Here is a 27231-nt window from a genome sequence, read left to right as displayed (position 1 = left end):
GCCCACAGGATCACAATATGCCTGTGACTGCAGGCATGCTACTTGGCCTGCCTGCACTGGGCAGTCCTGTACCTTTCTCTCTGCAGCCTTCTCCACCTCACCCACCTGGCAGCCTGCCCCATAGTGCAGCCTCCCAGGAGCTGCAGCATGGGCCTCATGCTCACAGGCGGCGTGTGAGCTGCATGTGAGCTCTTCAGATGGCTGGGCCAACTTTATGACTGCTGGTTGTCACAGATGAGTGATCCAGGTGCACCTGCCAGTAGTGCCATGTATTGCCATGTTCTGGTATCAGGTCAGGGGTTAGCACTGCCGGGTGGGGACCTGGCACTGGGATACCACTCCCTTTACCATGAGAGTCCCTGGTGCCATTTTATTGTATGTATATTTTTTAGATTTCATTTGCTTTTTTCCTTTTGTTTCTAAATTTCTTACTTGCACCCAGTACCTGTAAGATAATTAAGTTTCCGTTGAATCTTTGTGCTTTTCCCAGTAACCAGGCCTGTCAGTGGCAGATGTCAAGTGGGTAACAAGTCTTGAGTCTTTTTCTATGACTGCATGTTTACATGCTTTAGCAAGAACTGATTTAGAAATTTATGAATTGTGTTTCACATGCTAGTGAGAGCATGCAGCTTAGGTACAATGAAGGCATGTTATCCAGTCACAGGGAGCAGTGGTCGACAGACATGTAATTTATTAGCAAAGCTAACCCAGTCCCTGGGGTGCCTCTGGCCACAGCCAAGGCAGGCAGTGAGGAATTAATGCCCTTGATGCCCACAGCTGTGCAGGCAGCAGCTGAGGCTATGACTTGTGTCTTATAGAATCTCATCCCAGGCTCCTTCATGCACCACATGCTGTTCTAGGTCTAAGAGTACAGCAGTGAACAAGGTGGACAGCTTCCTGTGTTGAGGAGGAACTTAGGTTCTATGGGTTAGAGCTGTGTAAACACAACAATTGAGAGCAGTTTCATGCATAGGAGGTGCTGAGCAGCAGATGGGGCTGGGACAGGCTCTGAGGAGGGCAGGGTACTCCCCTACTCTCCTAGTTCTTAGAGGTTTTTTTCAATACTTGGTTGGCTTTACTGTTCTCATCTGCTTGTAATTTTGAAGACTTCCATAACTCGGAGAGTTTTTGAAGTGATTGTGGGATGTTCTTGTCTTTATGTAGGTCGTGGCCGTCCTCCTACGGAACCATTGCCTGATGGATGGATCATGACATTCCATAACTCTGGAGTCCCCGTGTACCTACACAGAGAGTCTCGGGTGGTCACCTGGTCCAGGCCGTACTTCCTGGGAACGGGAAGCATACGGGTAGGGGATGCATCAGTCATGAATTTAGTCTTGTAAGTTTGCAGACTGAACACACACACGTTGCACTTGCATCGTAGCCAAGCAGAGGCAGGTGGAAGGCATCGGATGTTCAGACCTTTGGGGTCATCCTTGTAATCTGTGTTGCAATTTCACTATCCGCAGAAACACGATCCTCCTCTGAGTAGCATTCCCTGTCTGCATTATAAGAAAATGAAGGATAATGAGGAAAGAGAGCAAAGCAGTGAGCTTGCCCCCAGTGGGGAAGTGTCCCCTGTCAAGCCGCTGAGCCGATCTGCGGAGCTGGAGTTCCCCCTGGAAGAGCCTGACTCCATGGGAGCTGACTCAGGGCCCCCTGATGAGAAGGACCCGCTGGGGGCTGAGGCTGCCCCTGGGGCCCTGGGGCAGGTGAAGGCAAAGGTCGAGGTGTGCAAGGATGAATCAGTTGGTAAGTTTCCTTCCTTGTTGGTTGGGACCCATCTGCAGGGATGTGGCTATATTCCACACCTTCCCTTCAATTACATTCCTACTGCTGAAGGCCACTTGTTCCTAGTTATGTTTGTGAGAAAGGGGCTTCTGGGGACCTGTGTCCACTCTTATGTGGCTAGAAAGGTGCGTCTCCTGATCTTAGAACCCACCTGCTCTGCAGGCCCCACATGGCCAGTGCTGCCACAGAGGTGGCTACAGTCAGTGCAGATCGGCCTTTTTCTCCAGTCACTTTTGTGACCTTTCCTGAAATTCTGGTTTTTCAGCAGGATGTGCTCTCCTGGCATTGTTTTGATTTACCTTGATGGGCTCAAAGTGAGCTTCATCAATCCATGGACTCAGCACTGGGGGATGACCACTATTCTGTGGACATTTCCTGCTTCAATCCCACTATTGTTTTTGGCTGTGTTGGTGTTTCTCTTCTTTTTTTGTGTGTTTTTTAGCCTAGGCCTCCCCATTTAGTTTCTTTTTTTTTTTTTTAATGTTTATTTTTGAGAGAGAGAGAGAGAGACAAAGTGAGAATAGGGAAGAGGGAGAGAGAGAAGGAGACATAGAATCCGAAGGAGGCTCCAGGCCCTGAGCTGTCAGCGTAGAGCCTGACGTGGGGCTCGAACTCATGAACTGAGAGATCATGACCTGAGCCAAAGTTGGCCGTTCAACCAACTGAGCCACTTAGGCGCCCCTAGGCTTCCTCATTCAACTCTTAGTTTGTCTCTATAGTGGTGGCAGATCCGTTTCAGCCCACCTGCTGAATCTCATTTCAAGGAGGACTTTGTGTTTTTGAGGATTTTTGGTAATTGCTGTTTGGATATTGTCAGTATTGCTGCCCAGCCTGTCTTGTAACTCTTATGTATGAGGAGCCTAGAAGAGCTGGGGTCAGGGGAGCACCACTGCTGAAGAAGGGGAGGGTGTCTCAGAGAGGGGTGGCCTCTGTGGAGAGAGGTGTCTGGGGAAAGGCAGGGTGTGTCACTAGCCCCCAGCTTCCCCAGTGGACAGACTGCGTTCTCCCCACACCTGCCTGCCTGCTGTCTCCCTCCTTATCCACGTCAGCCTCCCCTGTCTTCTGTCCGGGTGCTGGAGCTTTTCTCAGGACCTGGCTGAAGAGAGCTTTTGCTTTCAGCCTTTATCATAGAGATTTTTTTCTTCATACTATCTTTTAGGCACACATAACACCTGAATGTGTTCCTGTTTTTTTGAAAACACCTGCCTTTCATTTCTAATTTCATTCCCATGGGAGAGGTTGACCACTTGTACTTGTTGGCAGACTCACTTCCCTGCATTCACATGTAAAGAAATATGTGGTTTTGGTGCATAATTAAGTAGGTGCAGGTACGTTGTTTCACAGCTTTGTGTTTTAACCCTATATTCCTCAGTCTTCACACATGGAACTCCTCCCTCCGCTTCCACCAGCACTGCTCTTTGGGCTGGCCATGAGCCATGACAGTCCCTGCCTCAGGGCTTACACTTGAGTAAGAAACCAGTTAGGCTGACGTGATTCTCTAGGATGTCCTGGGAGGGAGAGGGGTAGTGGGTGCAACAGTAAAAGCAGGAGGCCCCTGGGAACTTCACTGAGTGGGGTGGGTGGTGAACAGTGGGGATGGGCCAGGGACTGTGTGGGGAGAGGCATGACCAGTGCCAAGGCCCAAGCCACCTGCTTGTGTTGCTGAGTGTGCTTGGGGCCAGGGTGCCGGAGGGGAGAGTGCAAGGTGTGCACTGGATGCATAGCACTTTGGCTGCTGTGGTACCTGTTTTGATACAGGGAAAAAAGGCTTGAAGGCCATCTGATTTTTTGTTTGTTTTTAAAACTTTTTCTTTTTCTCCTTTTTTCTTATTGTTCTTGTTCCAAATAAACTAAAAGAGCATCCTAGAGGTTTGTAACTTGAGTAATTTGAGGAGCTACCAGAGTGAAGGGACCTGATCCTTTGCTTTCTTTGCTCTTTGAAAGGAAAAGTGAAAGAATGGGGATGGTGTGGTGGGACCTGTTTGATGGGCAGCCCGTTGCTGCCCTACTCAGTGGGCAGAGAAAACATGACTCTTATGTTGGAAATTAGCAATTTTGTTCTCTGGTAAATCCGCACAGATCTTGAGGAATTTCGGAGCTACTTGGAAAAGCGTTTTGACTTTGAGCAAGTCACTGTGAAGAAATTCAGGACTTGGGCTGAGCGGCGGCAGTTTAACCGAGAAATGAAACGTAAACAGGCAGAGTCTGAGAGGCCCATCTTGCCAGCCAATCAAAAACTCATCACTCTGTCTGTGCAGGATGCACCCACAAAGAAAGGTGAGTTGGGGCTTGTAAATTTTATCATTGGCAGATTGATTATACTGTTGTTTTTCACTTGATGGTCTTAGAACATATGCTTTGTGTGTGAATTGCGTTTACTTCAAAGCTTATGTTTACCCTATGAATGCAGAGGTGCACTGTGTTCATGGTGGTGAGCCCCTAATTGTGAGTGAGTCGCTAACTTGGTGATGCCAGGTCCCAAGTGCTAGCTTGCGGCAGGTCCTCATGCTGTTGCTGAGATAGGCCTTCTTGTCACAGAATTTGTCATTAACCCCAACGGGAAGTCCGAGGTCTGCATCCTGCACGAGTACATGCAGCGAGTTCTCAAGGTCCGCCCTGTTTATAATTTCTTTGAATGTGGTAAGTTTGACCTCCCCCATCTCAGCCCCGAAGAATCCTACACCTTGCTGGGGTCATGGCTGGGAGGCGGGAACTGACCATTAGCCCCACTCTTTGGGATAGGAGTGAAAAGGCAGGGCAGGGAGAAGGGCACTGCAGGTGGGCAGGTCATTTTCACAGTAGTGTGCCCCTTCTGAGGGCCAGTGCTTCTGCTTCCCCTTCCGTTATCCGTGCTCCCTCCACCCCCACCTTCTGTTCATTTCTTGCTCCAAGGAAGGCCTCCCTTGCTGTGTTTCCACCTGCCCCCAGGTGGATGGAGTGGCCTTAGGCCTACACTTCCCACCAGCTGTCTCCTGTGGCCATCCTCATCACACCTTTGTGAAAACCAGTTTGTCCTTTTCTTGGAAGTCTGAACCCAGGAGTCACGCATTATTTTTCATGTTGTTTCTTTGACTTAACTGCATCTGTGTGTCTCCGCTGCTCACAGCCCTCTGTCCATCTTTCATAGACATTGATCCCTATCCCGGCTTGGCCTCTGGCCTCCTGTTTCCCCTCCAGCTTATGAACCCGTAGTCTCCCATTTCCCAAAATTTTCCTGGCATGCTCTTTGCCTGCTGACCAACCCTTGGCCCTGTCTCCATGCCTCGGGAGCCCCTGTCTCTGCCCTCCAGCAGCAGCCCTGACCCTGCCTTGTCTTTTGGTGCCAGCAGATTGTATGTATACGTGCGTGCATGCTTTTAATGTCTTGGCAAGTGTTTTTAAAGCAATAATTTTAATTTTAAGAGAACCCAAGTGAGCCTTTTGGTGCCTCGGTGACCATTGATGGTGTGACCTATGGATCCGGAACTGCAAGCAGCAAAAAACTTGCGAAGAATAAAGCTGGTAATGTGCCTATTTGGGTGTCAGAGACCCATGCTACCTACTGTGTCTGCCTCTCCCCTTAGCTGGGGAGGGCTGGGGGTAGAGCAAATCCATTTTATTTATGTAATCATCTACCTTGGTTTTTTAAAAGTATGTGCTCTTTGGAAAAGACTCAAGTAGAGGAAGTAAAGTGTGAGAAATAAAAGTAGAAAATGCAAACCTCTGCTCGGTGGAGGCTGGGCCAGAATCTTCCAACCTTGTCCCCACCTCTCACAGAGCTGACTAGGCTGTGCCTAGCATGCATACTAGAGCGGGTTTGTATTTAAACTGAGCAAAACGTGGGCATCTTAGGAGATGACAAACAGGTGGAAACATATGCAGTCAGCATTCTCCTTGAGTGGTTTTGACATGTGCGAGGACGATTTCTTGAGTCCTTCAAACCGCCATTCATTGAACATAGCCTGTCAGATCCCTGGGAAGGCCTATGTTTCTGGTTAAAATGGAAACCGTTGTGCCTCACCATTAGGATTACTTGACCTCTTCTTGGGAGTAGAGCACATTGCATGGTACATGTTGGGTGTACCCAGACACTGGCGCCCACAATTCCATTCTTGAGGTTTCTCTGTTGTGTCTTCCAAAGCATGAAGCATGTTGGTTTATCACATTCTCATCAGGTCTCGAGGGTGGTGAAAGTGCTTTTGCTCACGTGACTCAGAATTTCCTTTGGAGTTGCTTTCTTTGGTGATGTATGCTGAGGATGATTGGGAGAATACGTTACTTTCTATCCTTTCGTCACGGGTTCTCCCTCAAGGCCTGCTGTCCATTTTAGGCAGAAAACTGACAAAAGCCTTTTTCAGCCCAACAAACTGGTGCTGCTAAGGTCATGGGGCACATAACCAGCAGAGTGGGGCTCATTGTGGGAGTGGAAACGTCCTGGCAGTGGGGCTCTGCTCTCCCCATGTGCAAGGATCCACTTCTCTGCCCAGACCCCAGCTGCTCTCTTGATACCTCACTCGGATGTCTTGCCAGCACCTACAACTCTACAGGGTCAGACTTTTGCCCCTCCCCTGTTCTGCAGCACCCCCCACTTCCCCACCCCAGTGGTGAGTGGCAGCCCTGCTCACGCAGAAACCTGTGCTCAGCATTGAGTCATCCCTCTGCTCCATCCTGCATATGCTTTCTCCAAAGTATCTGTCCAATCGCTCTGCTTTTCCCTGCCACACTCAGCAGCCTGCTCACTCCTCAGGCCTCGCTGCCTGGCCTGCTACAAGTACCTCAGGGCAAGAGTACACACAGCTCGGTGTGGCTTACAAGGCTGCCCACAGTCTTAATGCTTGTCCCACGGCCTCCTTTGTTTAGGATGTGCACCTCCCGTCCTCTGCTCTCCCTGCCTGTGAAGTGCTGCTTGCTGTTCCCCAGGGCCCTTGCTTTCCTCTGAGCCGTGGGTACTCTGGCCCTACACAGGAGTCAGCATGTAGCTTGCTCTGGAGTTAGGAAGCAAGCTGGGCCTGAGCCCTCACCCTTGGGGTTTTTCTTTTCATAGCCCGAGCTACGCTGGAGATCCTTATCCCTGACTTTGTCAAACAGACCTCTGAGGAGAAGCCCAAAGACAGTGAAGAACTTGAGGTGAGTGTTGTGATCCTGCCCTGTTTGGAGCTGTGGTCCCAGTGCAGTGTCCGCACCCCACCCTCCTCACTAGTGCAGGTTATGCTTACGGATGTAGTCACCCAAGCTCTAGGTGATTTTGTTTTGTTCATATTTTATAAAAGGGGAAACTAGCTTGTCTTTGTGCAAACAGGGGGAAAGGTGTTATTTTTGTCAGAGATTTTTGTCCCGTGTCTTGCAGTGAGTGGTAAAGAATGTGCATAATAAGTGTATACGGGAGTTCGTCAGCTCTACCCTGACTGGAGATCCATGGTGAGAATGAAACTTTGAGACTGTCTGTAAAAGTTATGTCGTTCTTTGTATTAAGAACTACTTAAAACTACTTGTGAACTTTCTTGGGTAAATATGATAAAATGGATATTTGTAGTAAGGGCTTCTCAAATTCTGAGGAAGGTGTTCTTTTTTATAAGTTCATTAAAAAAAATTTTTTTTTAAGTTTATTTTAGAGAGAGAGGGCATGAGTGAGGGACAGAAAGGGAGAGAGAGAATCCCAAGCAGGCTCTGTGCTGTCAGTGCAGAGCCCAATGTGGGGCTCCGACTCAAACCATGAGATCATGACCTGAGCCAAGATCAAGAGTCGGATGCTTAAGCAACTTGAGCCACTCAGAAGCCTCTCTAACAGTTTTATTGATATGTAATTTATATACCATGAGTTTTGCTCTTTTAAACCGTACTGTTGAGTGGATTTTTGTGTATTCAGAGTTGTATACAATCATCGCTTGCAGTGTTCTAATCTTAGAATATTTTCATCTCTCTGGGAGGAAACCCCATACCCATTAGCAGTCACTTCTAATTCTCCCTGTTCCTTGCCCCTCAATCCCTGGCGACCACTAATCTCTCTGTCTTGATGGATTTACTAGTTCTGGACACTTCATACCAATGGAATCATATGACATGTGGTCCTTTGTGACTGGCTTCTTGTATTTACCATGCTGTCTTAGCTGTAGGTTTTATCAGATTGAGGAAATTTCCTTCTGCTCTTGGTTTGCTGGGAGTTTTTTTTAGGAATGGATGTTGGATTTTGTCAGATGTTTTTCCTGCTTGTACTGAAATGATTGTCAGGTTTTTGTTTTTTACTTTAGTCATGTGGTGGTATATTGCATAGGTTTTTGAATGTTAAACCAACCTTGGATTTCTGGGATAAATCCCACTTAGTCATGGTGCACGTAAGTTTGATGTGTTGCTGGATTTAGCGTGCTGGTATTTTAAGGACTTTTGCAGCTATATTTATAAGGAATACTTGTCTGTAGTTTTCTTGTGATGTCTGGTGTTGGTGTTGGGGTAATACTGTCTTTACAGAATGAGGTGGAAAGTGTTCCTTTCTCTACTATTGGTGTGGAATATTTCGTGAAAGGTTGGTAGTAATTTTTTAAACATTTGATAGAATTCACCAGTGAAACCATGAGTCCAGACTTGAATTTGTCTGAGGTTAGTTAATTACTAATTCAATCCTTTCAATTTTACCTCTGTTCAAATATCCTATTCCTTTTTGAGCTGGTTTGGAAACTTTGGGTTTTTATAGGAATTTTTCATTTTGATCTAGACTAATTCTTTGGCATACATTTATTCATAGTGTTCCATTATGATCCACGTTGTTTTGGTAAGTTTGTGCTGCTCCTGCTTTCATTACTGATTTTAGTAGTTGAGTCCCTCTTTTTTTCTCTTGGTCAATTTAAAGTTTGTCAGTATTGTTGACCTTTCAAAGATCTAACTTCCGGTTTTGTTGATTCCCCCCCCCCCCCCCCCCCAATAGCTTTGTTACTGTCTGTTTCATTTATTCAAAGGCTGTAGCCTTTGTTTCCTTTCTTCTGCCAACCTTAGGTTTAGTTTGTTTTTCTTTTCTAGTGTCTTCAGAGTATTGATTGGAGATCTTTTCTTTTTATTTATTCCATTTAATTAATTAATTAATTAATTAATTAATTAATTTATTTTGAGAGAGAGAGAGAGAGAGAGAACGAACACACGAGTAGGGGAGAGGGGCAGAGGTAGAGAGTGTGAGAGAGATTCTTAAGCAGGCTCCATGCTCAGGGCTCAATCCCACAACCCTGGGATCATGACCTGAGCTGAAATCAAGAGTCAGGTGCTTAACTGACTCAGCCACCCAGGTGCCCCCTGAGATCTCCTTTCTAAATATTGGAGCTTGGGCTATAAATTTTTTTCTATGTACTACTTTAACTGCGGCCCATAAGCTCTAGTGTGTGTTCTATTTTTTGTTCACCTCAAAGTGTTTTTCTCATTTCTCTTGTGGTTTCTTCTTGAACCATTGGTTATTTTAGGAATGTCTACTTTCCATCTATTTGTGAATTTCCCAAATTTCCTTTAGTTATTGATCTTTAATTCCAGTGAGGTTCAAAAACATAGTTTGTATGATTTCAGTCAGTCTTTTAAATTCATTGAAGTTTGTTTTATGACCTAACATACGATTTGCCCTAGAGAATGTTTTATATGCAAGTGTACTATGGAGTGAACCAGATGCCTGTTAGGTCTAGTTGGTGTATAGTGTTATCTTCCTTTGTTGGTCTTCTGCCTAGTTCTTCTATCCGTTCTTGAATGTGGGTATTGGAGTCTTCTGCTGTTGTTATTGAATTATAGCTTCTTTCAATTCTGTTTTTGCTTCATGTATTTTGGGGCTGTTGGTAGCTACATATATGTTGGTGGTATTGGGAGGTAATTAGAAATGTATGTTTGGTCTTTGTTCTTGGTTCCTGGTGCAGAGCTTCTAATGTAGTACAGTACATTAATGTGTTTTTTGTCCCCATTTTTTTAAAAAGCTGCAGGTTGATAAAGGTGAATGTTTTTTGTTATTTTTAACAGACTCCTTTTTTTAAGATTTTTTTCCTATTTATTTATTTATTTATTTATTTATTTATTTATTTATTTATTTATTTATTTATTTATTTATTTATGAGAGGGAGAGAGAGAATCTCATGAGGGGCAGAGAGAAAGGGAATCCCACACAACAATGACAGTGCAGAGCCCAAAGTGGGGCTCGAACTTGCCTGAAGTCGCGCTCAAACTCACGAACTGTGAAATCATGACCTGAGCCTAAGTCAGATGCTTAACTGACTGAGCCACTCGGGTACCCCTTAACAGGCCCCTTTCAACCACATCTGAGTTTATGTTAATGAAGTAGCTTTTGGACCATTCCTTTGGGTGGAAGCTGGTTGCCCAGGGAATTTACCATCTAATTAGAGGGTTGGGACTTTCAGGGGCCTCCCCCTCCTGTGTGTTTGGGGGGAGGCACTGGATGTTGAGCTAATTGCTAATGGCCAATGAGGTAATCAGTTATGCCTGTATAGTGAAGCCTCCATTAAAAAACTCTTAACTGAAGGGGTTCAGAGAGCTTCTTGGTTGATGAACACATTGAGATGCTGAAAAGATGGCAGGCTCAGAGAAGGCATGGAAGCTCTGTACCCCTTCTTTTATACTTGCCCTATTTATCTTTTCCATCTGGCTGTTTCTAAGTTATATCCTTTTGTAATAAAGCAGGGCTCTAGGAAGTAAAACGGAGGAAGGGTTGGGAACCGCCAGTATATAGCTGCTCAGTCAGAAGCACAGGTGACAACCTGGACTTGAGGTTAGTGGCAAGTGGTGGCAATAGTCTTGTAGGACTGAGCCCTTAATCTGCAGGATCTGCTCTAACTCCTGGCAGTGAGCATTAGAACGGCTTGGTGTGGAAACACATTCATTTGGTGTCACAAGTGTTCAAACCAGAAGTCAGTTCTATTTAATGTTTATAATGGTTATGTCACCTTGATGGATGGACTCTTTGTCATTATTAAATATCCTTTATCTTTAGTAACAGGTTTTGTCTTAGTGTCTTAGAGTCAGTTTTCTCTGATACAGTCATTCCTACGGTTTTTTTTTTTTAATTTTTAATATTTATTTTTGAGAGAGAGAGTGTGAGCAGGGAGGGGCAGAGAGAGAGGGAGACACAGAATCCAAAGCAGGCTTCAGGCTCTGAGCTGCCAGCACAGAGCCCAATGTGGGGCTTGAACTCACGAACCATCAGATCATGACCTGAGCTGAAGTCAGACGCTTAACTGACTGAGCCACCCAGGCGCCCAGTCATTCCTACTTTCTGATATGTCTTTCCATCCTTTTACCTTTAACCCGTCTGTGTGTTTGAACCTAAATTGTGTTTCTTCTACACAGCATAAAACTGGGTTTTGTTTCTATGCATTCTGTCAAATCTCTGCCTTTTGATCAGAGTTAAATCAGTTTGTTTTTTAAAGATTTTATTTTTAAGTAATCTCTGCACCCAATGCAGGGCTTGAATTTACAAGCGTAAGATCAAAAGTCACATGCCCCACCGACTAAGCCAGCCAGATGCCCCTTTTAAATAAAGTTAATCAACTTTTTTTTCTTTTTTTTTTTTCTTTTTGGAGGGACCTTAGTCAATTGAAATGTAATTACTGATAAGGTAGAATTGATATATACCATTACACTGTTTGCTTTCTGTTTTAAGTCTTTTTGTTCCTCAGTTCCTTCGTTACTGCCTCTTCTGTTTTAAATACTTTCTAATGTACCACTTTAATTCTCTTGTTTCTTTCACTGTATATACATATAGTTTTTTTACCATTTATTTATTTTTGAGAGACAGAGTGAGCAGGGGAGGGGCAGAGAGAGAGGGAGACACAGAATCTGAAGCAGGCTCCAGGCTCTGGAGCCTGACGTGGGGCTTGAACTCACAAGCCGTGCGATCATGACCTGAACTGAAGTCGGACACTTAACCAAGTGAGCCACCCAGGCGCCCCTCCCTGTATATTTTTAAGTTATTTTCTTGGTGATTGTCATAGGGTATAACAGTAACATCTAAACTGAAAACAATCTAGTTTGGACTAATGCCAACTAACTTCAGTTGTATATAAAAATTTTGCTCCTATAGCTCTATTTACCGTCACCTTTATGGTTATGTTGTCACAAATTACCTCTCTGTATGTTGTGTGTCCACAAACATGGATTTATAATTATTGTTTTACGTAGTTGTCTTTAAATCTTTTTTTTTTTTTTTTAATGTTTATTTTTGAGAGAGACAGACCGTGAGTAAGGGAGGGTCAGAGAGAGAGGGAGACACAGAATCCGAAGTAGGCTCCGGGCTCTGAGCTGCCAGCACAGAACCTGACACAGGGCTCGAACCCACGAACCGTGAGATCATGCCGTGAGCTGAAGTTGGATGCTTAACCGATGGAGCCACCCAGGCGCCCCTAAATCTATTTTTTTTAATGTTGGTTTATTTTTTCTTTTCTCTTTTTTTTTCTCTTTTTTTCTCTTTTTTTTTTAATGTTTATTTATTTTTGAGACAGAGACAGAGCATGAACGGGGGAGGGGCAGAGAGAGAGGGAGACACAGAATTGGAAGCAGGCTCCAGGCTCTGAGCCATCAGCCCAGAGCCCAACGCGGGGCTCAAACTCACGGACCGCGAGATCGTGACCTGAGCTGAAGTCAGACCCTTAACCGACTGAGCCACCCAGGCGCCCCAATGTTGGTTTATTTTTGATAGACAGAGACAGACTGCTAACGGGGGAGGGGGAGAGAGAGGGAGACACAGAATCCAAAGCAGGCTTCAGGCAGAACCTGATGTTGGGCTTGAACTGACAAGTTGTGAGATCATGGCCTAAGTCAAAATTGGACTCTGAGTCAACTGAGCCACCCAGATGCCTCTATATAGTTGTCCTTTAATTCAGAAAGGAAAAACAGAATTAGAAACAATATGTTTATATTGTCTTTTATTTATCGTAGTTAGCTTTATTTTTTGTAATGCCCTCAATTTGTTTATGGTCTACAGTGTCCTTTTATTTTGGCCTGAAGGCTCTTCAGTATTTCTTGGAGGGCAGTTATACTACCTGTGGATTCTCTCAATTTTTGTTTATCTGAGAATGTCTTAACAATTCCCTTTAAAAAAAATTTTTTTTTAAATGGTTATTTTTTGAGAGAGAGAGAGAGAGTATGAGTGGGTGAGGGGCAGAGAGAGAGGGGGAGACAGAATCTGAAGCAGGTGCCAGGCTCTGAGCTGTCGGGATAGAGCCTGATGTGGGTGCTCAAACCCATGAACCATGAGATCGTGACCTGAGCTGCAGCTGGACGCTTAACTGACTGAGCCACCCAGGTGTCCCTTAATGATTCTCTTTTTGAAGCATAGTTTTGCTGGCTGGGTATAGAATTTTTTTTAAGTTTATTTATTTACTTTGAGAGAGAACCAGGGAGGGGCAAAGAGAGAGGGAGAGAGAGCAAGAATCCCAAGCAGGCTCCACACTCAGTGCAGAGCCCTGTGCGGGGCTCAGAGTTAACAACCATGAGATCATGACCTGAGCCAAAATCAAGAGTTGGACGCTTAACTCACTGAGCCACCCAGGCACCTCTGCATATAGAATTCTTAGTTGACATTATTTTTCTTCATAGTGGTGATCTGTCTGCCTTCTGGCCTCTATAAGGAATGAGAAATCGGCTGTTAATCTTACTGAGAATCATGTTATTGATGAGTTGTTTCTCGTACTGTTTTCAGATTTTGTCTTTGGCCTTTGACAGAAATGTGTAGGTATAGATTTCTTTAGTTTATTCTTTTTGGAATTTGTTGAGCTTCTTGGATACGCAATGTTTTCCATCTTTAAGAAGTTTCAGCCTTTATTTTCTCATAATTTTTTTTGCCCTTTAGTATCCTCTTTTTCTAGGAATCCCATTATAGGTAACCTAGTACACTCATGGTATCCCACAGGTCTATGGGGCACTGTTATTTATTTATTTATTTTCTTTGTCTTAATTGATAGTCTGGTGAGATACTGTTCTTATGCTTTCCTTTAATTCTTAGATGTGGTTGTTTGTTTTAGTTTTTTGAGCATATTATAGCTGGTTTATTTTATTTATTTTTTAATGTCTATCTTGAGAGTGTGCAAGCATATGCATGAGCACTTGAGCGGGGGAGGGGCAGAGAGAGAAGGAGAGAATCCCAAAGCAGGCTCCAAGCTGTCAGTGCAGAGCCTGATGTGGGGCTTGATCCCACGAACTGTGAGATCATGACCTGAGCCAAAATCAAGAGTTGGACCCTTAACTGACCAAGCCACCCAGGTGCCCCTCCTCAAGGATGGTTTGTATTGACTACTTTTCTTCATCTTGTATGGCATATACATTTGTGTTTTAGTTCATGTCTCGTTAAACCTGGGCATTTTAAATAATGTGGCAACTGTGGATATCAAGATTACCAGTTAGAGGACAATTTTTTTTAAAAAACATTTATCATTTTTGAGAGAGCACAAGCAGGGGAGGGGCAGAGAGAGAGGGGGAGACATAGAGTCTGAAGCAGGCTACAGGCTCTGAACTGTTAGCATAGAGCCTGATGCAGTACTCAAACCCACTAACCACACGATCATGCCCTGAACTGAAGTCAGACCCTTAACCGACTGAACCACCCAGACATCCCAAGGACATATTTCTTGCCTCACAGCTCTGGAGACTGGACATCTAAACTCAAGATGTCAGCAAGGTTGGTTTCTTCTGAAGGCTAGGAGAGAAAGATCTCTTTCAGGCCTGTCTCTGTTTGGAGATAACAGTTGGAGATAACTGATAACAGTCCTTCTCCTTGTACTGTGTGTTTGTTTCTGAATCTGTTTATAGGGACAGTAGTCATATTGGATTAGGGCCCACCCTAATGACCTCATTTTAACTTGATTATGTCTGTAAGGACCTTATCTGCAAAAAAGGTTATATAATGAAGTACTGAAGTTAGGATTTCAGCCTATCAATATGTGGGTGGACAGAATTCAACCCATAATAGTGTGACTTTCCTAGACTATTTTGTGAAATCCAAGTCAGAGATTTCCTGACCTAGATCAGTAAGTCTCCCAGCCTTTGCTAGGGGGCTCTTTATGCATGTTGGGGTCACCTTTAATGCTCTAGTAGTTGACATTGTGCCTTAGCCTTTACTTCCTTCCCACTTGCACAGAGCTTCTGAGTCAGTCAGGAGATTTGGGCCTTCCCAGGTCTTTCCTGGGCATGCAAGTGGCCACCTAGATCTCCAGACAAGTTGGAGCTTTTCAAAGCCTCTTAAGGGCATCTCATTCTCTAGCTTTTCCTTTTATGTTTTCCGACCTGCCTCTTGCTTGCCAGCTGGTATCCCAGCCTCAGGCAACTGCAGTATGAAACAGTTGCCACTGATTATTTTTGATAGATTTCCTGGGGAATTGGGCTGTTTTCACTGAATGAACTCTGAGTTGGGTCGCATAAAGGCAAGTTTTACAATGAGCTTTTCTGTAGAGCTGCCACATGGACCAGACAGCAGTGGTTCTCTGGGCTTGGGGTGTTGGGGAACCAGTTTGCCTTCTTCAGTGAACCAGCCTTGCTGGTTCCCAAGGCTACCACAGAGCTGGGAAGAGAAGACAGGAATGGGCCAAATTTTATAAATAAAATGCTACAAAGCTCATTGTTCTTAGCAAAATTCAGCCATTTTTTTCTTGAATAAATGCTCCCCAGATTGTTGTCTTTAATTTCCAGAGTTCTGAAAAAGTTGATTTTGACAGTTTTAGTCAGTGTTCTTGTTGATCCTGTGGAGGAGCAAAATTTGGAGGTTTTTTTATTCTGTCACCCTAGAACTGGTATAGGCTACGTTTAAAACTTTTTTTCAAAAACAAAAAAGACAAAATATAAAACAGTATTCACCTGGGTGACTCAGTTGGTTAAGTCTGACTTCAGCTTAGGTCATGATCTCATGGTTTCAAGCCCCACATTGGGCTCTCCTATCAGCGAGGAGCCTTTTTCTGATCCTCTGTCCTTTCTCTCTGCCCCTCCCCTACTCGTACGCGTGCACACTCTCTCGAAAATAAATTGACATTAAAAAAACTAAACATTTTTTCCAATCTTTTTAGACTGAGACTATTCTAAAATATGGTAAAGTGCCCATGGCAGTTTAAATTGCACTTGGGTGTCTATTTTTTGTGCTTTATTGTCATAGATGGGCCATAGACAGATCACAGAGCCCACTCAGCAAACAAAATCTCAAAAAGGCTAGCTCCTCCAGGAAAAATCACATTTTCAACTTTATTTCTCAATAACCTAACTATGGAACAGTGGTTGTTCAGAGAGGCTTCCAAGGCATGTTGGAGAACTTGTTACCTACACCTCTACCCATAGCCTGCCAAGGCCCTTGGCCCTTAGGATTGGTTGTTGCAGTTGATGATGCATGGACTATATAGGTTGCACGCCACCATTCTCTGATACGGGGTAGCAGAAACTGGAAGGGGTAGCTATGGTTCTGGTGCTGGGAGTCAGCTTGGCCTAGGCAAGCAGGGGATGTGCGGCTCCAGCAGCCGTTTTGGAAGATGGAGCTTTGCTTTGTCATAGCAGCTCATCTGAGTAGCCTCTGCTGTTGCCCAATGCGGTGGGGATGTGTGTCTTACCTGTCTAAGCATGCAGCACCCACGCCCCACTGCCTGTGGCTATTGTGGTAAAGTTTAAAGTAACTCAGTAAATTATAGTTGATTTAAGAAATTTTTGACATGTTGAGATAATGGAAAATTCTCCAGGGTTAGTACAGCAAGTGTTAGGAACACCTGGTTTCAAGATAAGATCCAAGATGGTCTCCATTTAGTGTTGTGGCCTTTAAGATACCAGCATCTGGCTTGGTTGGTTATTAACTGAATGAATTAGCATTTCAGTCCAGGTTTTAGTCTGAAAGTCTCTGTGCTTACTGTTGGCTTTAGTTCACTTTTGTATTTGGCACCATTGTAGTTCCCTAAGCAGGGACCTCCCAGTTTCATTCTGGCCAGCTTAGGGACCCAGGGGTGTTCCATGGCTCTCCCAGCCTTGTGTGTTGAAGAGTGGTCTGTCGCTCCAGTTACCTGCTCTGTCCCAGCTGCTTTTTGCAGTCCCACCACCTGCATGTGGCCTCATATGTGGCTGTCTGGTGGTATACACTCTTGGAGGGCTACAAGTTTGCCCCAGACTGTGATGTCAACCCTGTCTCTACCTCATGCTTGGTGGTCAGAGACTGGTGGTTACCTCTTCTCTAGAGTGCATGGTTTTGATGATGACCAGCTGGCAGTCTTTGTGCTCAGTTCTTTCATTTTCCACCTTTCCTCCTGCCCTGTACAGTCTGCAAGGTCATTGTGGCTGCACCCTTGTCCCTGGAGCCTTTTACATCAGCACCTCTAGTGAGGCATCTGCTGTGACAGAGACTGCAGGTTTCTGGAATTTGTGCCTCAGGTTGTGCTGGATAGTAGGAAGATTCAGGATCTGGCCATGTACTCTGGGGCTCTTCTGGAAAGTGAGGGATCTTTCCAGAAATAACATCAGAAAGTAGCCTGAGAGGGGTGCCTGGGTGGCTCAGTTGGTTGGGTGTCCAACTTCAGCCTAGGTCATGATCTCGCTGGTCTGGAGTTCTGGCCCCACAGCAGGCTCTGTACTGACAGCTCGGAGCCTGGAGCCTGTTTCGGATTCTAGGTCTCCCTCCCTATCTCTGCTCCTACCCTACTCACACTCTGTCTCTCTCTTTAAAAAATAAATAAACATTAAAAAACTTAAAAAAAAAGAAAAGGCAAGCTTGAGAGAGGAGGTCTTCCCAGGTAGAGGAGGCTATGTGGGCAGCTCGGAAATCCCAGGTATAAAAGTTCCCTTGTACACACAAGGGACTTTTTCATGTTGGTTCTCCAATTCTCTGACACCAGCTAGGTGTCTGCAACTTTGCTCAGTTCTTACACTATTTACATGGAGTTGGCTCAGTTCCAAAAGACTGCCCACACTTCACATTCCAGCCACAAATGGGGTGCGCAGGCCACCCACATTGACCAGCCAACTACAGATTCAGGGGTTTCCGTGACTTCCCTTGGGTTCATTAATTTGCTTGAATGAGAACTTTTTTAGAATTTGCTCTCAGAACTCAGGGAAACTCCTTAGGTTTACTGGTTTATTATTAAGAATACAAATGGACAGCCAGATGAAGAGGTGCTTAATCATGGTTGGTCTTTCTGGTGACCAGCCCCCTCATGAAGCTGTCTAGGCTCTGCCCCCCACCATGCTTAATTAGCATAAACTCAGATGAGGTCCAGAGGGACTCCTTTGAATAACAAAAGATACTCCTATTGGGAAATTCTAAAGTTTTAGGCGCTCCCTGAACTGGATACAAGGACCAGATATGTGTCTGATGACCAAAAACGTCCTCATCCTCTGGAGAGGTTTTTCTTCACACTTAGAATTTAATTGTATATGTGTGTACTTATTTCCCATTTTAAAATTTGTCAGAGAAGAAAGTAGCTTTTCTGTCAGGTTGAAGGTACTAGAGCAGCACAATCATGACTGATAGGAATTGCTGTCTTGCTCCTGAAAAATTGTGACAGTGTTTCTGTCACATCCTTGTCAGTAGCTTGGTGGGTGGGTGGTGGTGCCCTTGTGGAGGTGTGGCTCCAGAGTTCCAGCTGTGGGGGCAGGATGCCAAGGTTGGCTGGGCAGGCCCTGGTTCTTTGGGAGCTCTCGCTATGCACTGCTGTCCTTGAGGTACAGTGGCACAAAGTCCACATGCAATGGTGGTGTGGATATAGAATATCCAGAATTCTAGAATTGCCATGGAAGCAGAGGCTCAGGGCATAGCATGTTTGGTGTTGATTAACAGATGAGCAGAACTGGTACTGAGCCTTTTCACAAGACCTGGGGTGATTTCTTCTTAGTATTTTATAGCTTTTTAGGTAGCTGTGGGTTGTGATTGGTTCATGCTTGTTCTAGAATTTAGGCATTAGTGACTTGGTTTTTTTTGGTTCCCTTCCCCCGCCCCCGACCAATTTAGGTTTTAATAGAGAGTTCGGGGCACTTAGGTGGCTCGATTGGTTAAGTGTCTGACTCTTAATTTTGGCTCAGGTCATGAGATTGAGCCCTCCATCAGGCTCAATACTGATAGTGTGGAGCCTGCTTGGGATTCTCTCTCTCCCTCTCCCTGTGTCCCTCTCCTGCTCGTGTGTGTTCGCAGTTGCTCACTTTCTCAAAAAATTAAAAAAAATTATAGAGTGGTAAATGCACTTTTTGGTACACTTCTGTGAATTTTGAAACGTGTAGTTTTGTCATGTAACCAACAGCACAATCAAGACATTTTCAAATGTTCTCCCCCTCCCAGTTTTCTTAAACTGCCCCTTGTGCCCCTTTGTAGTCAAAACTTTCTTTTTACCCTGGTAGCCACTGAGCTATCTCTGTAGGTTAGCCAATTCCCAAATGTCTTACCAGTGGAGTCACAGGGGAGGTAGCCTTAGAACCAAGCTCCAACTCAGTGATGCACTTGAGAATCATCTGTGTTGGTGCTGGTGTCGATGGTTGGGTAATTTTTGCTGCTGAGTGTGCCTACTGCAGGGCAGTGCCTAGTATGTTCTTCTCACTTGAGGGGTGTTGAGTGCATTTCCATTTTGGGGTGATTAGCATTTGGCTGCTGTGAGGCTCTCCGGTTTTCCACGTGAGTGTAGCTAAGCACCCAAGATGGCCTTGCTGGGCTGTATGATAAGTATATGTCCAACTGGGTGCCTTTGCATGTCTGTCGAGCCAGATGAGCATGTGTGTGGGGGTCTATCTCTGTACTCTGTCTCCTTGATCTGTGTGACCTTTCACCAATGCCATACCTTCTTGATGACATGAATTCTTGGAATCCGTGCGAACCCTCAAACTTTGTTCTTTTTCAAAAGCACTTTTTGGTTACTCCAGCTACTTTTCCCTTCCGTATAGAAACAGTATGTCAGTACAAAAAGTTCTGTTGAGATTTTGATTGGAATTGTGTTACATCTGTAGATAAATTTGGAGAGAATGGACTTCCTAACAGTATTGAGTCTTTCAGTTCACAAGCCCAGTGTATCTCTCCATTTATTGAAGTCTTTGATGTCTTTTATTAGTGTTTGGTCATTTTTAGTATGCAGATCTTTCACATGTTTTACTAGATTTGGACTTGAGTATTTCACATGTGTTTTGGAGCTGTTGTGAGTAGCACTTTAGTTTCAGTTCTGTTGATTGCTAGTGTATAGCGATCTCCTTTACTGTCGTATATTGATCGTATGTCTTGTGGCTTTGCTGAACTGCTTTATTAGTTCCAGTAGTTTTTCTGTAGATTTCTTTGGGATTTCTGTGTACAGACCAGGTTGACTGTGATGGTTTGATTTCTTCCTTTCCAATCTAGATGCCTTTTGTTTCTTTTTCTTGCCTTACTACTCTGACTAGAAGCTCCATCACATGTTGAGTAGCAGTGGGGAGAGTGGACATCCTTGTCTTGTTCCTGATCTCGGGGTGAAGCATAGTCTCTGACCATTGAATATGATGTTAGGTGTTAGTTGTTTTTTGATGCCCTCTATCAGGTTGAGGAAGGATTCTTCTATTCCTTACCAATTGATATTACAGACTTTTTTCTCCTTAATTTGTTGATATAATGTATTATGTTGATTGATTTTTTTTTTTTTTAATGCATTCCTGGGCTAAGTCCTTTCTTGGGCATGGCATAGATTTGTTTTTATGTGTTAATGGTTACAAATTGCTAATACTCTATGTAGGATTTTCACACCTGTGTTTATGAGGATTATTAGTTTCTGGTTCTCTTTGGTGTTAATAAGGGTACTGCTAACATCATAAAATGAATTGGCAATTGTCCCTCCTCTTGTGGTGTTTTGAAAGATTGTCTAGAATTGGTATCATTTTTTTTTTTTTCTTAAATATTTGGTAGTTGTTGCCAATGAAACGACCTGAGTGTGGAGTTTTCTTTGAAGGGACCTTTTAACTACAAGTTCAACTTCTTGAATAGAGCAGTTTGGGTAATTTGCACTTTTCAAGGAATTGGTCCATTTTATTTAAATTGTTGGGTTTATGGGTGCTGGTCTGTCTGTGGTGCTCTCTCAGGGTCTTTCAGTATCTGTTGGGCACCAGTGATCCAAACTTCTTCTGTACTGTTGTCATTGGGCCACTTCTGCCCTTTGTACTATAGTCTCTATATGCTCCTTGCAGGTTAACCTGCAACATGTGACTGTGGCTCTTGGTGCAGGTAATTGTGGTATGGGCCTTTGCCAGCGTCTGTTGGATATCTTTGGGCTTCTTAGTGTGTGTTCTTCTGCCATGTGTGTGTCTGCCTTGGCTCTGTCAGGGAGGATCGTGGGTACACAGGTGGTCTTGCTCAGTCTGACCACAGGTCCACAGCCCAGGTGCCTACTGCTGGTTAGGGACTGGGTTATCAAAAGGCTGAAGTGAGAGCCAGCCACCATGGATGGGTCGGCTGCCTGGCTAGCCACTAAGGTCTGAGGGCCTGATGTCTTGGTGAATAACTTTCCCTGGAAACTGATCCATGCTGATGCAGATGCTCGTAAGTGGAGGTATCTTGTGGGGACCTGTTGGAAACTGTAGCCAAATGAGAGTAGGGAGATTTCTAGCTCACCAGAATCAGCAATTCCCTTTAGAAATGGCACCTTGCTTTCCTTGACTCAGTCACAGTCCACTGAGAGAGGAACCCCTGCCTCCCTGCCCAGAGTAGTGTTCTTATAAGTGTTGTGTTCTTGTAAGAAGAGGGAGGGAAGTGGAGAGAGGGCTGGGTGGAGTTGGGAGTGATGCTAAAGAAAGCTTGGTGCTGCCAAAACCTGGGAAGGTCCAGAAAGAATCTCTCATAGAGGTTTCAAAGGGAATGTGGCCTGCTGACACCTTGCTTTGGGACTTCTGGCCTCCAGAATTGTGAAAAAATAAATAAGCCACCCACTTGGTGGTACCTTGCTATGGCAACCCCAGAAGCCCAGCAGTCCCCACCAGGGAGGTGGGCTGTGCTGAGTGAACTAGGCCACATCCTCCGTTCACAGAGGGCGGCTCAACAGAGGCCCAAGTCTGGTTGGGGTCAACACTGCCTCCTGGCTGCTGCCTGCCTCTGTTGTGCAGAACTTCTCTTTTTTCCCCTCAACTGGTTAAGTGGTTTCCCGTTAATCCTTTAGTTGTTCTGTTCTCTGGGCATAGCAGTTGGTCTCAGAGCTAGGACAGGATGACTCTGTGTTTGAAACAGGAGCCAGGCCAGGCCCTTCACAGCCTTCAGAGAGCTTGGCCTTTTTAGAGTGCATCTCTTTTGTCTGATTTACCTTTTGTCTTCTATAATCTCACTTATGATGATCTTCAAAATTTTTTTCTAAGGTTGTCTGTCTTTAGATTTCTAATTGATCAGACTCAGATTCAGAAAAAGCTCCCAGGCAGTACCAGGCTTTGCCACCCCGTTGCAGCATACTCTCCAACCTAGCACAGCACTGCTTGTCCTGTCTCAGAGGGGCCGCTGGACAATGAGGTGGGGGCGCAAGTGCTCTTCAAGGCAGTAAAGATGACAGGAAGCTTCTGGGGGAAGCAGACAGCATGGGGAACAGCTCCGTGAGGCCAGCAGGCTCGGTCCAGCACTTAGGAGTGGCTGCTTTGTTTTGTAGTATTTTAACCACATCAGTATCGAGGACTCACGGGTCTACGAGCTGACCAGCAAGGCCGGACTGTTGTCTCCCTATCAGATCCTTCACGAGTGCCTTAAAAGGTAGGGTGGGTGCTTCCCCTTCTGAGTAGGGTTGTGTGGGGGCTTTTCTTTTGGTGCCCAATGTCTTTACTAGCTGTTTATCCTGGTTCAAGAGGTGATGCTAAAGGCCAAGCCATTGCAAGTATTCCCTGTGTGCACAGAAGCCCCTGTGCCTGCTGGTCAGTCAGAGCCTGTGAGATCGGATCAGGAGAATCCCCTCCTTTTCAGCTGAGATGTGCGGTTTGGGGAAAGGGTTGGCATTGTCTTCATTGAGCCTTTAAAGCCTATCCTGAAGCTGTCATTTCTTCGTCCTCAGCTGATGGCACTGGTTGTCTATGTTTTTTCTTTAAGAAACCATGGAATGGGTGATACATCCATCAAGTTTGAAGTGGTTCCTGGTAAAAACCAGAAGAGTGAATATGTCATGGCGTGCGGCAAACACACAGTGCGCGGCTGGTGTAAGGACTGCCTCCCTCCTCCCTGTCACCCCACTGCAATTTCCCTTGACCACTGGGGAGGTTGCACAGTGCCATGTGGCCTGTCTGGGAGCCCTGAGCCTCTGGGGCTTAGTCTCAGGCCACTACCCTGGCATCACTCCCAAGCTCCTGCCTTGTGTGCTGACCACCCGCAGTCCTCCGTGTCCACTGGCATCTCCTATCGACCTCTGTCTGAAAGCCGGTCAGTCTGAGGTGGGACTGTGGTAGTCCTGCCTGTACCAACCCTATCCTCCTAGTTCCTGGGCTTGGGCTGGTCACTTTGGCTAGGCCATGTTTTCCCCCTCGTGCCACTAGTGCCCCATCCAGCCCATGGTCCCTGTGGCAGGAGGAGGGATGTCCTAGAATGGCAGCAGAGCCCTTGCCCTGCCCTACTCTGTGTCCCTGTGCTGGGTGATGTGCCTGCCCCATTTCTGGTCTTTGTGTACACCACCTGCAGTATTTACCAAATTTGGTTGGTTATTTATTTTTAACTTCTTTATTTAAAAAAAAATTTTTTATGTTTATTTTTGAGAGAGAGAGAGAGTGTGTGAGCAGGGGAGGGACAGAGAGAGAGAGAGACACAGAATCTGAAGACAGGCTCCAGGCTCTGAGCTAGCTGTCAACATAGAGCCTGATCCAGGACTCGAACTCACAAACCATGAGATCGTGACCTGAGCCAGTGGATGCTTAACTGGCTGAGCCACCCAGGCGCCCCACTGAATTTGGTTTTTGAAATAACTACATTTTATTTTATCTTATCTTTTAATGTTTATTTTTGAGTGTGCCATGTATGAGTTGGGGGAACGGCAGAGAAAGAGGGAGACAGAGAATCCCAGGCAGGCTTTGCACTGTCAGTGCAGAATCTGACGTGGGGCTCAAACTCACACACTTTGAGATCATGACCTGAACTGAAATCAAGAGTCAGATGCTTAATTGACTGAGCCATCCAGGCACCCCTAAAGTAACCACTTCTGAAAACAACTTTATTTTAAAAGAAAACTTTGTATGACTACTATAAACACAAAACCAGTGCTATGTAAATTAGAAAGTAACACACAAGTTGGCCTTGGGAAAATCACAGAACTCACAGACCTGGGTGTCCCCTGTGATTCAGCAGATATTAGTCCTCACTGAGACACCTTCTGGAGCAGGCAGGTGTGGCATAGAAGGAGTGCTGGCACCACTGACCTCCCTATCTGGGAAGTGTGGCCACCTTGGTCTGTCTGGCCATAGGCATCTCCTGGCACTCAGACCCACTCTGCTCCCTGGCCCCACCTTCCCTCTGCATGCATAGAAACTCCTCTTTCAAAGTTCATACACCCTCTGGAAACTCCTCTGGGCTTTCTGGCAGAGCCTCCCTCCCCTGTGCCTGTCCCCAAGGAGCCTTGGGCTATGTGCTTCATGGTACTCGTTTTGCTTGTCTGTATCTCTGGAAGTGTAGGGTGTGGTGGGAGGGAGGCCTTGTAAGTTATGACCTTGGGCCCATTCTGATTTTCTGAAGCCTTTGAGGGAGCTGTTCTGCTAAATGGGGTTGGGGTGGGTCCTGGTCTCAGCTTTGTAAGACTCCAGTGCCCACTGCAGTGGTGGAAGACGTCTGTACCCCCTCCTGTAGAACATGCCGTTTGCTGGGTGGGGGAATGGCAGGTGTGTCTCCTCTCTAGGCAAGGTGGCCATGTTGACAGCTGAATGTTCTAGTGACTCCCTCTCCACATTTCCTCTTCCTTCCTCACAGGTAAGAATAAGAGAGTTGGAAAACAGTTAGCCTCTCAGAAAATCCTTCAGCTGCTGCATCCACATGTCAAGAATTGGGGGTCTTTATTGCGCATGTATGGTCGCGAAAGCAGCAAGATGGTCAAGCAGGTAACCAGGCTCCTCCCCAGGACCTAGGGCAGCCTCTGTGCTTATCATCCTCCCTCCACCGTGGCACACCTGTTTGGGGTCCTGCTGTCACCGGAGATAGTGTTGGGCAGCTCTGCTCTTGTTCAAGGCTGCTTCTCAGGCGCTCTGCTGGGCCATGTCTATGACCTTGGGGGTGGGAGGTGGTCATTCATGCTGTGTCTCCCTCCCTGAGAAGCCTGGGCCTGGCTCTGGCTGTGTGGGGTGAGCCTGCCCAGCAGGAGGTACAGGTGGTGAGTGCTGCCAGCCCCAGTGGAGAGGAAGCTTCTGAGCTGAGACCTGGTGTCTCTCCTTCCCCCACACCGGAACTGCAAGCCCTTGGATTAATTTGAGGACCCCTAGAAGCTTAAGGGAGAGTAAGAGATGCAGGCCACCTCTTCCTGCTTATGAACACCAGTTTTTTTTAACTAAACACCTGTACATGTCATCTGTTTAGTTTCTGCTGTTTTGCCGAGATCGAGAGATTTAAACCAGTACCCTTAGGTTTGTATGTTTTGTGGGGTGGAGGGAAGTCCTGGGAGGTGTTTACGTTTATTTTTACCCTGATGTTTCCAGAAATAGTCTGGGTTACCTGCATCCCAGTGAGGGGAGGGGTGGCCATGTGGCATCTAAGGAGGTGACACTGGGCCCCCAGGGTGCTTAGAGAGGAACCTCCAGATATGTGTTGCTGAGAAAACTCCAATGACTGCAGATGAGGCTGATTTCTGCCTTCATGTGCCTTTACTTTTGTGCTGTATCTTGTTTGGGCTAAGATTGAGAAAAGCCTGCTTTGGCCTGTGAGTGGGAATTCTCCCTAAGTTGGAGGATGAGCGTCCAGTCTAGGCACAGCCTCAGCCTGTATCTTTTGGAGGACAAGTGGAGTCTGACACTCGAAGGCATGGCAGGCGGCCTCAGAGATGGCCTTTTCAGACAGGAAGGGCCTCAGGACAGCTTGATCCTGTTCTCAAAGTTGGAGGGTTTGCAGATATGCAGAGAGCGCAGTGTCTAGGGCTGATGGGCTCCCAGTTGGGCCCCAGTGCCAGGGTTTATCCCATCGGGCAGCATGCTGTCCCTGCTGGTGGAGGCCGTACTCTGATCGTTCCACTCTGAGGGTCTGGGCAATACGAGTGCCCAGCCGATGGCAGGAGTGGAGGCAAATGGGTGCCAGGATGCCTTTGCCCCATGAAGGGAAGAGGCTGTGGCTTTTGCCTGCTCAGGGTGAGGCAGAAGTGGGGGTAGTATGGTCAGAAAGTGAGCTGGGCAGCTGTGGACTGGTCTGCGTTCTCTGTGGCTGTGTCAGCTGCCAGGTGTGGGTTGGGAGTGCAGCTCTGGCTGCTGGCTGTAATATGTCTGTGGGGCCTGCCCCAGGCAGTCCTGAGAGCAAGGTGCTGTGCTCCCCAGGAGACCTCGGACAAAAGTGTGATTGAGCTGCAGCAATATGCCAAGAAGAACAAGCCAAACCTGCACATCCTGAGCAAACTACAGGAGGAGATGAAGAGGCTGGCTGAGGAGAGGGTGAGTGTGCAGGCCCGGCCAGCACCAAAGGCCCCTCCGCACCCTCATCCTCTTGCCCTCAAGGGAGGGGAGGGGCACCTAGCACAGCCACGTTGGCAGCTGTGGGAGGGAAGTCAGCCTCAACACTTCTAGGGTAGATGTGCTTTTCCTTGCGTTTCAGCATTCATGACATTTGCATCAGATCAATTCACTTTTTAGTTACATTATAGAACTCTCAGCCCTGGCCTGTGGTTGTGAAGGACCTGCCTTCTGGGTATTTCCACTCAGTACTCAGTTTGAAGGCAGGGACGTTATACCAGCCAGGCCTCCCATTCTCAGGGTCTTGTGGGACACAGAATGCCATCCTGGGCCTCTTCTTCTTTGGGTCCTTGTCATTTCTGTGAGGGAGGAGCATGGTTCACACAACATTGAACCTGGGTAAGGCTCAGTCCCGATGAAGCTTCCTAAAACCACTTGCCTGAGGGTCTTCTAGGCTAGGACCTTGTGAAGCTGTGGTATTTGCCTGGAGGCCTATATAAAACCCCGGGGAGGGGGAGGTGGGGAATGAGAATCTGTTGTATGTTTGGCCTTTCTGGTCCAGGAGATACCTCAAGTTGGGGCGGGGAGAGAGAACCTGCCCTCAAGTTGGGATGGGGAGAGAGAACCACCTACGTAATTGTCCCTGGTGGCTGTAACTTCCTTGGCCCTTCACTTCTGGGTGTGTGGTCTGCTTCCCAGGGAAGCACCAGCACACAGTTCTCTGAGATGGCATCCAGGGAGACCCAGCCAGCCCCCTATCTGGTCCACTCCTCAGACCTTCCTTCCTTCTCATGTGGTGTAGTGCAAAGCAGTGGTGCCCTCCTACTCCAGAGGCTACCTGGTACCAGTGTGCTGAGCTTGCCCCCTCACATATCCACCCTGCCTCAGGAGCCTCTTGCCTGAAGTTGCGCTTGGCCACATGTTCCTACTTTGTTGGCATCCCTG

General features: G+C 46.2%; 1 protein-coding gene across 4 annotated transcripts in view; it reads left to right on the top strand.

The window, feature by feature from the left end:
- The window catches only part of DGCR8 (DGCR8 microprocessor complex subunit), a 36621-nt gene that overhangs the window by 7412 nt on the left and 1978 nt on the right, over positions 1-27231 (top strand). For all 4 annotated transcript variants that reach the window (XM_045042127.1, XM_023241649.2, XM_019814888.3 and 1 more), the window contains 10 exons: positions 1165-1307; positions 1470-1752; positions 3871-4068; positions 4330-4431; positions 5194-5292; positions 6815-6897; positions 22323-22423; positions 22754-22860; positions 24611-24738; positions 26155-26268. In XM_045042127.1, coding sequence (XP_044898062.1) covers positions 1165-1307; positions 1470-1752; positions 3871-4068; positions 4330-4431; positions 5194-5292; positions 6815-6897; positions 22323-22423; positions 22754-22860; positions 24611-24738; positions 26155-26268 — 1358 coding nt within the window. The remainder of the gene's footprint in view (positions 1-1164; positions 1308-1469; positions 1753-3870; positions 4069-4329; positions 4432-5193; positions 5293-6814; positions 6898-22322; positions 22424-22753; positions 22861-24610; positions 24739-26154; positions 26269-27231) is intronic.

Source organism: Felis catus, chromosome D3 (assembly GCF_018350175.1).
Source record: "Felis catus isolate Fca126 chromosome D3, F.catus_Fca126_mat1.0, whole genome shotgun sequence".
NCBI lineage: Eukaryota > Metazoa > Chordata > Mammalia > Carnivora > Felidae > Felis > Felis catus.
Note: the sequence above shows the minus strand (reverse complement) of the source record. Positions and strands in the feature narration are given on the sequence as shown.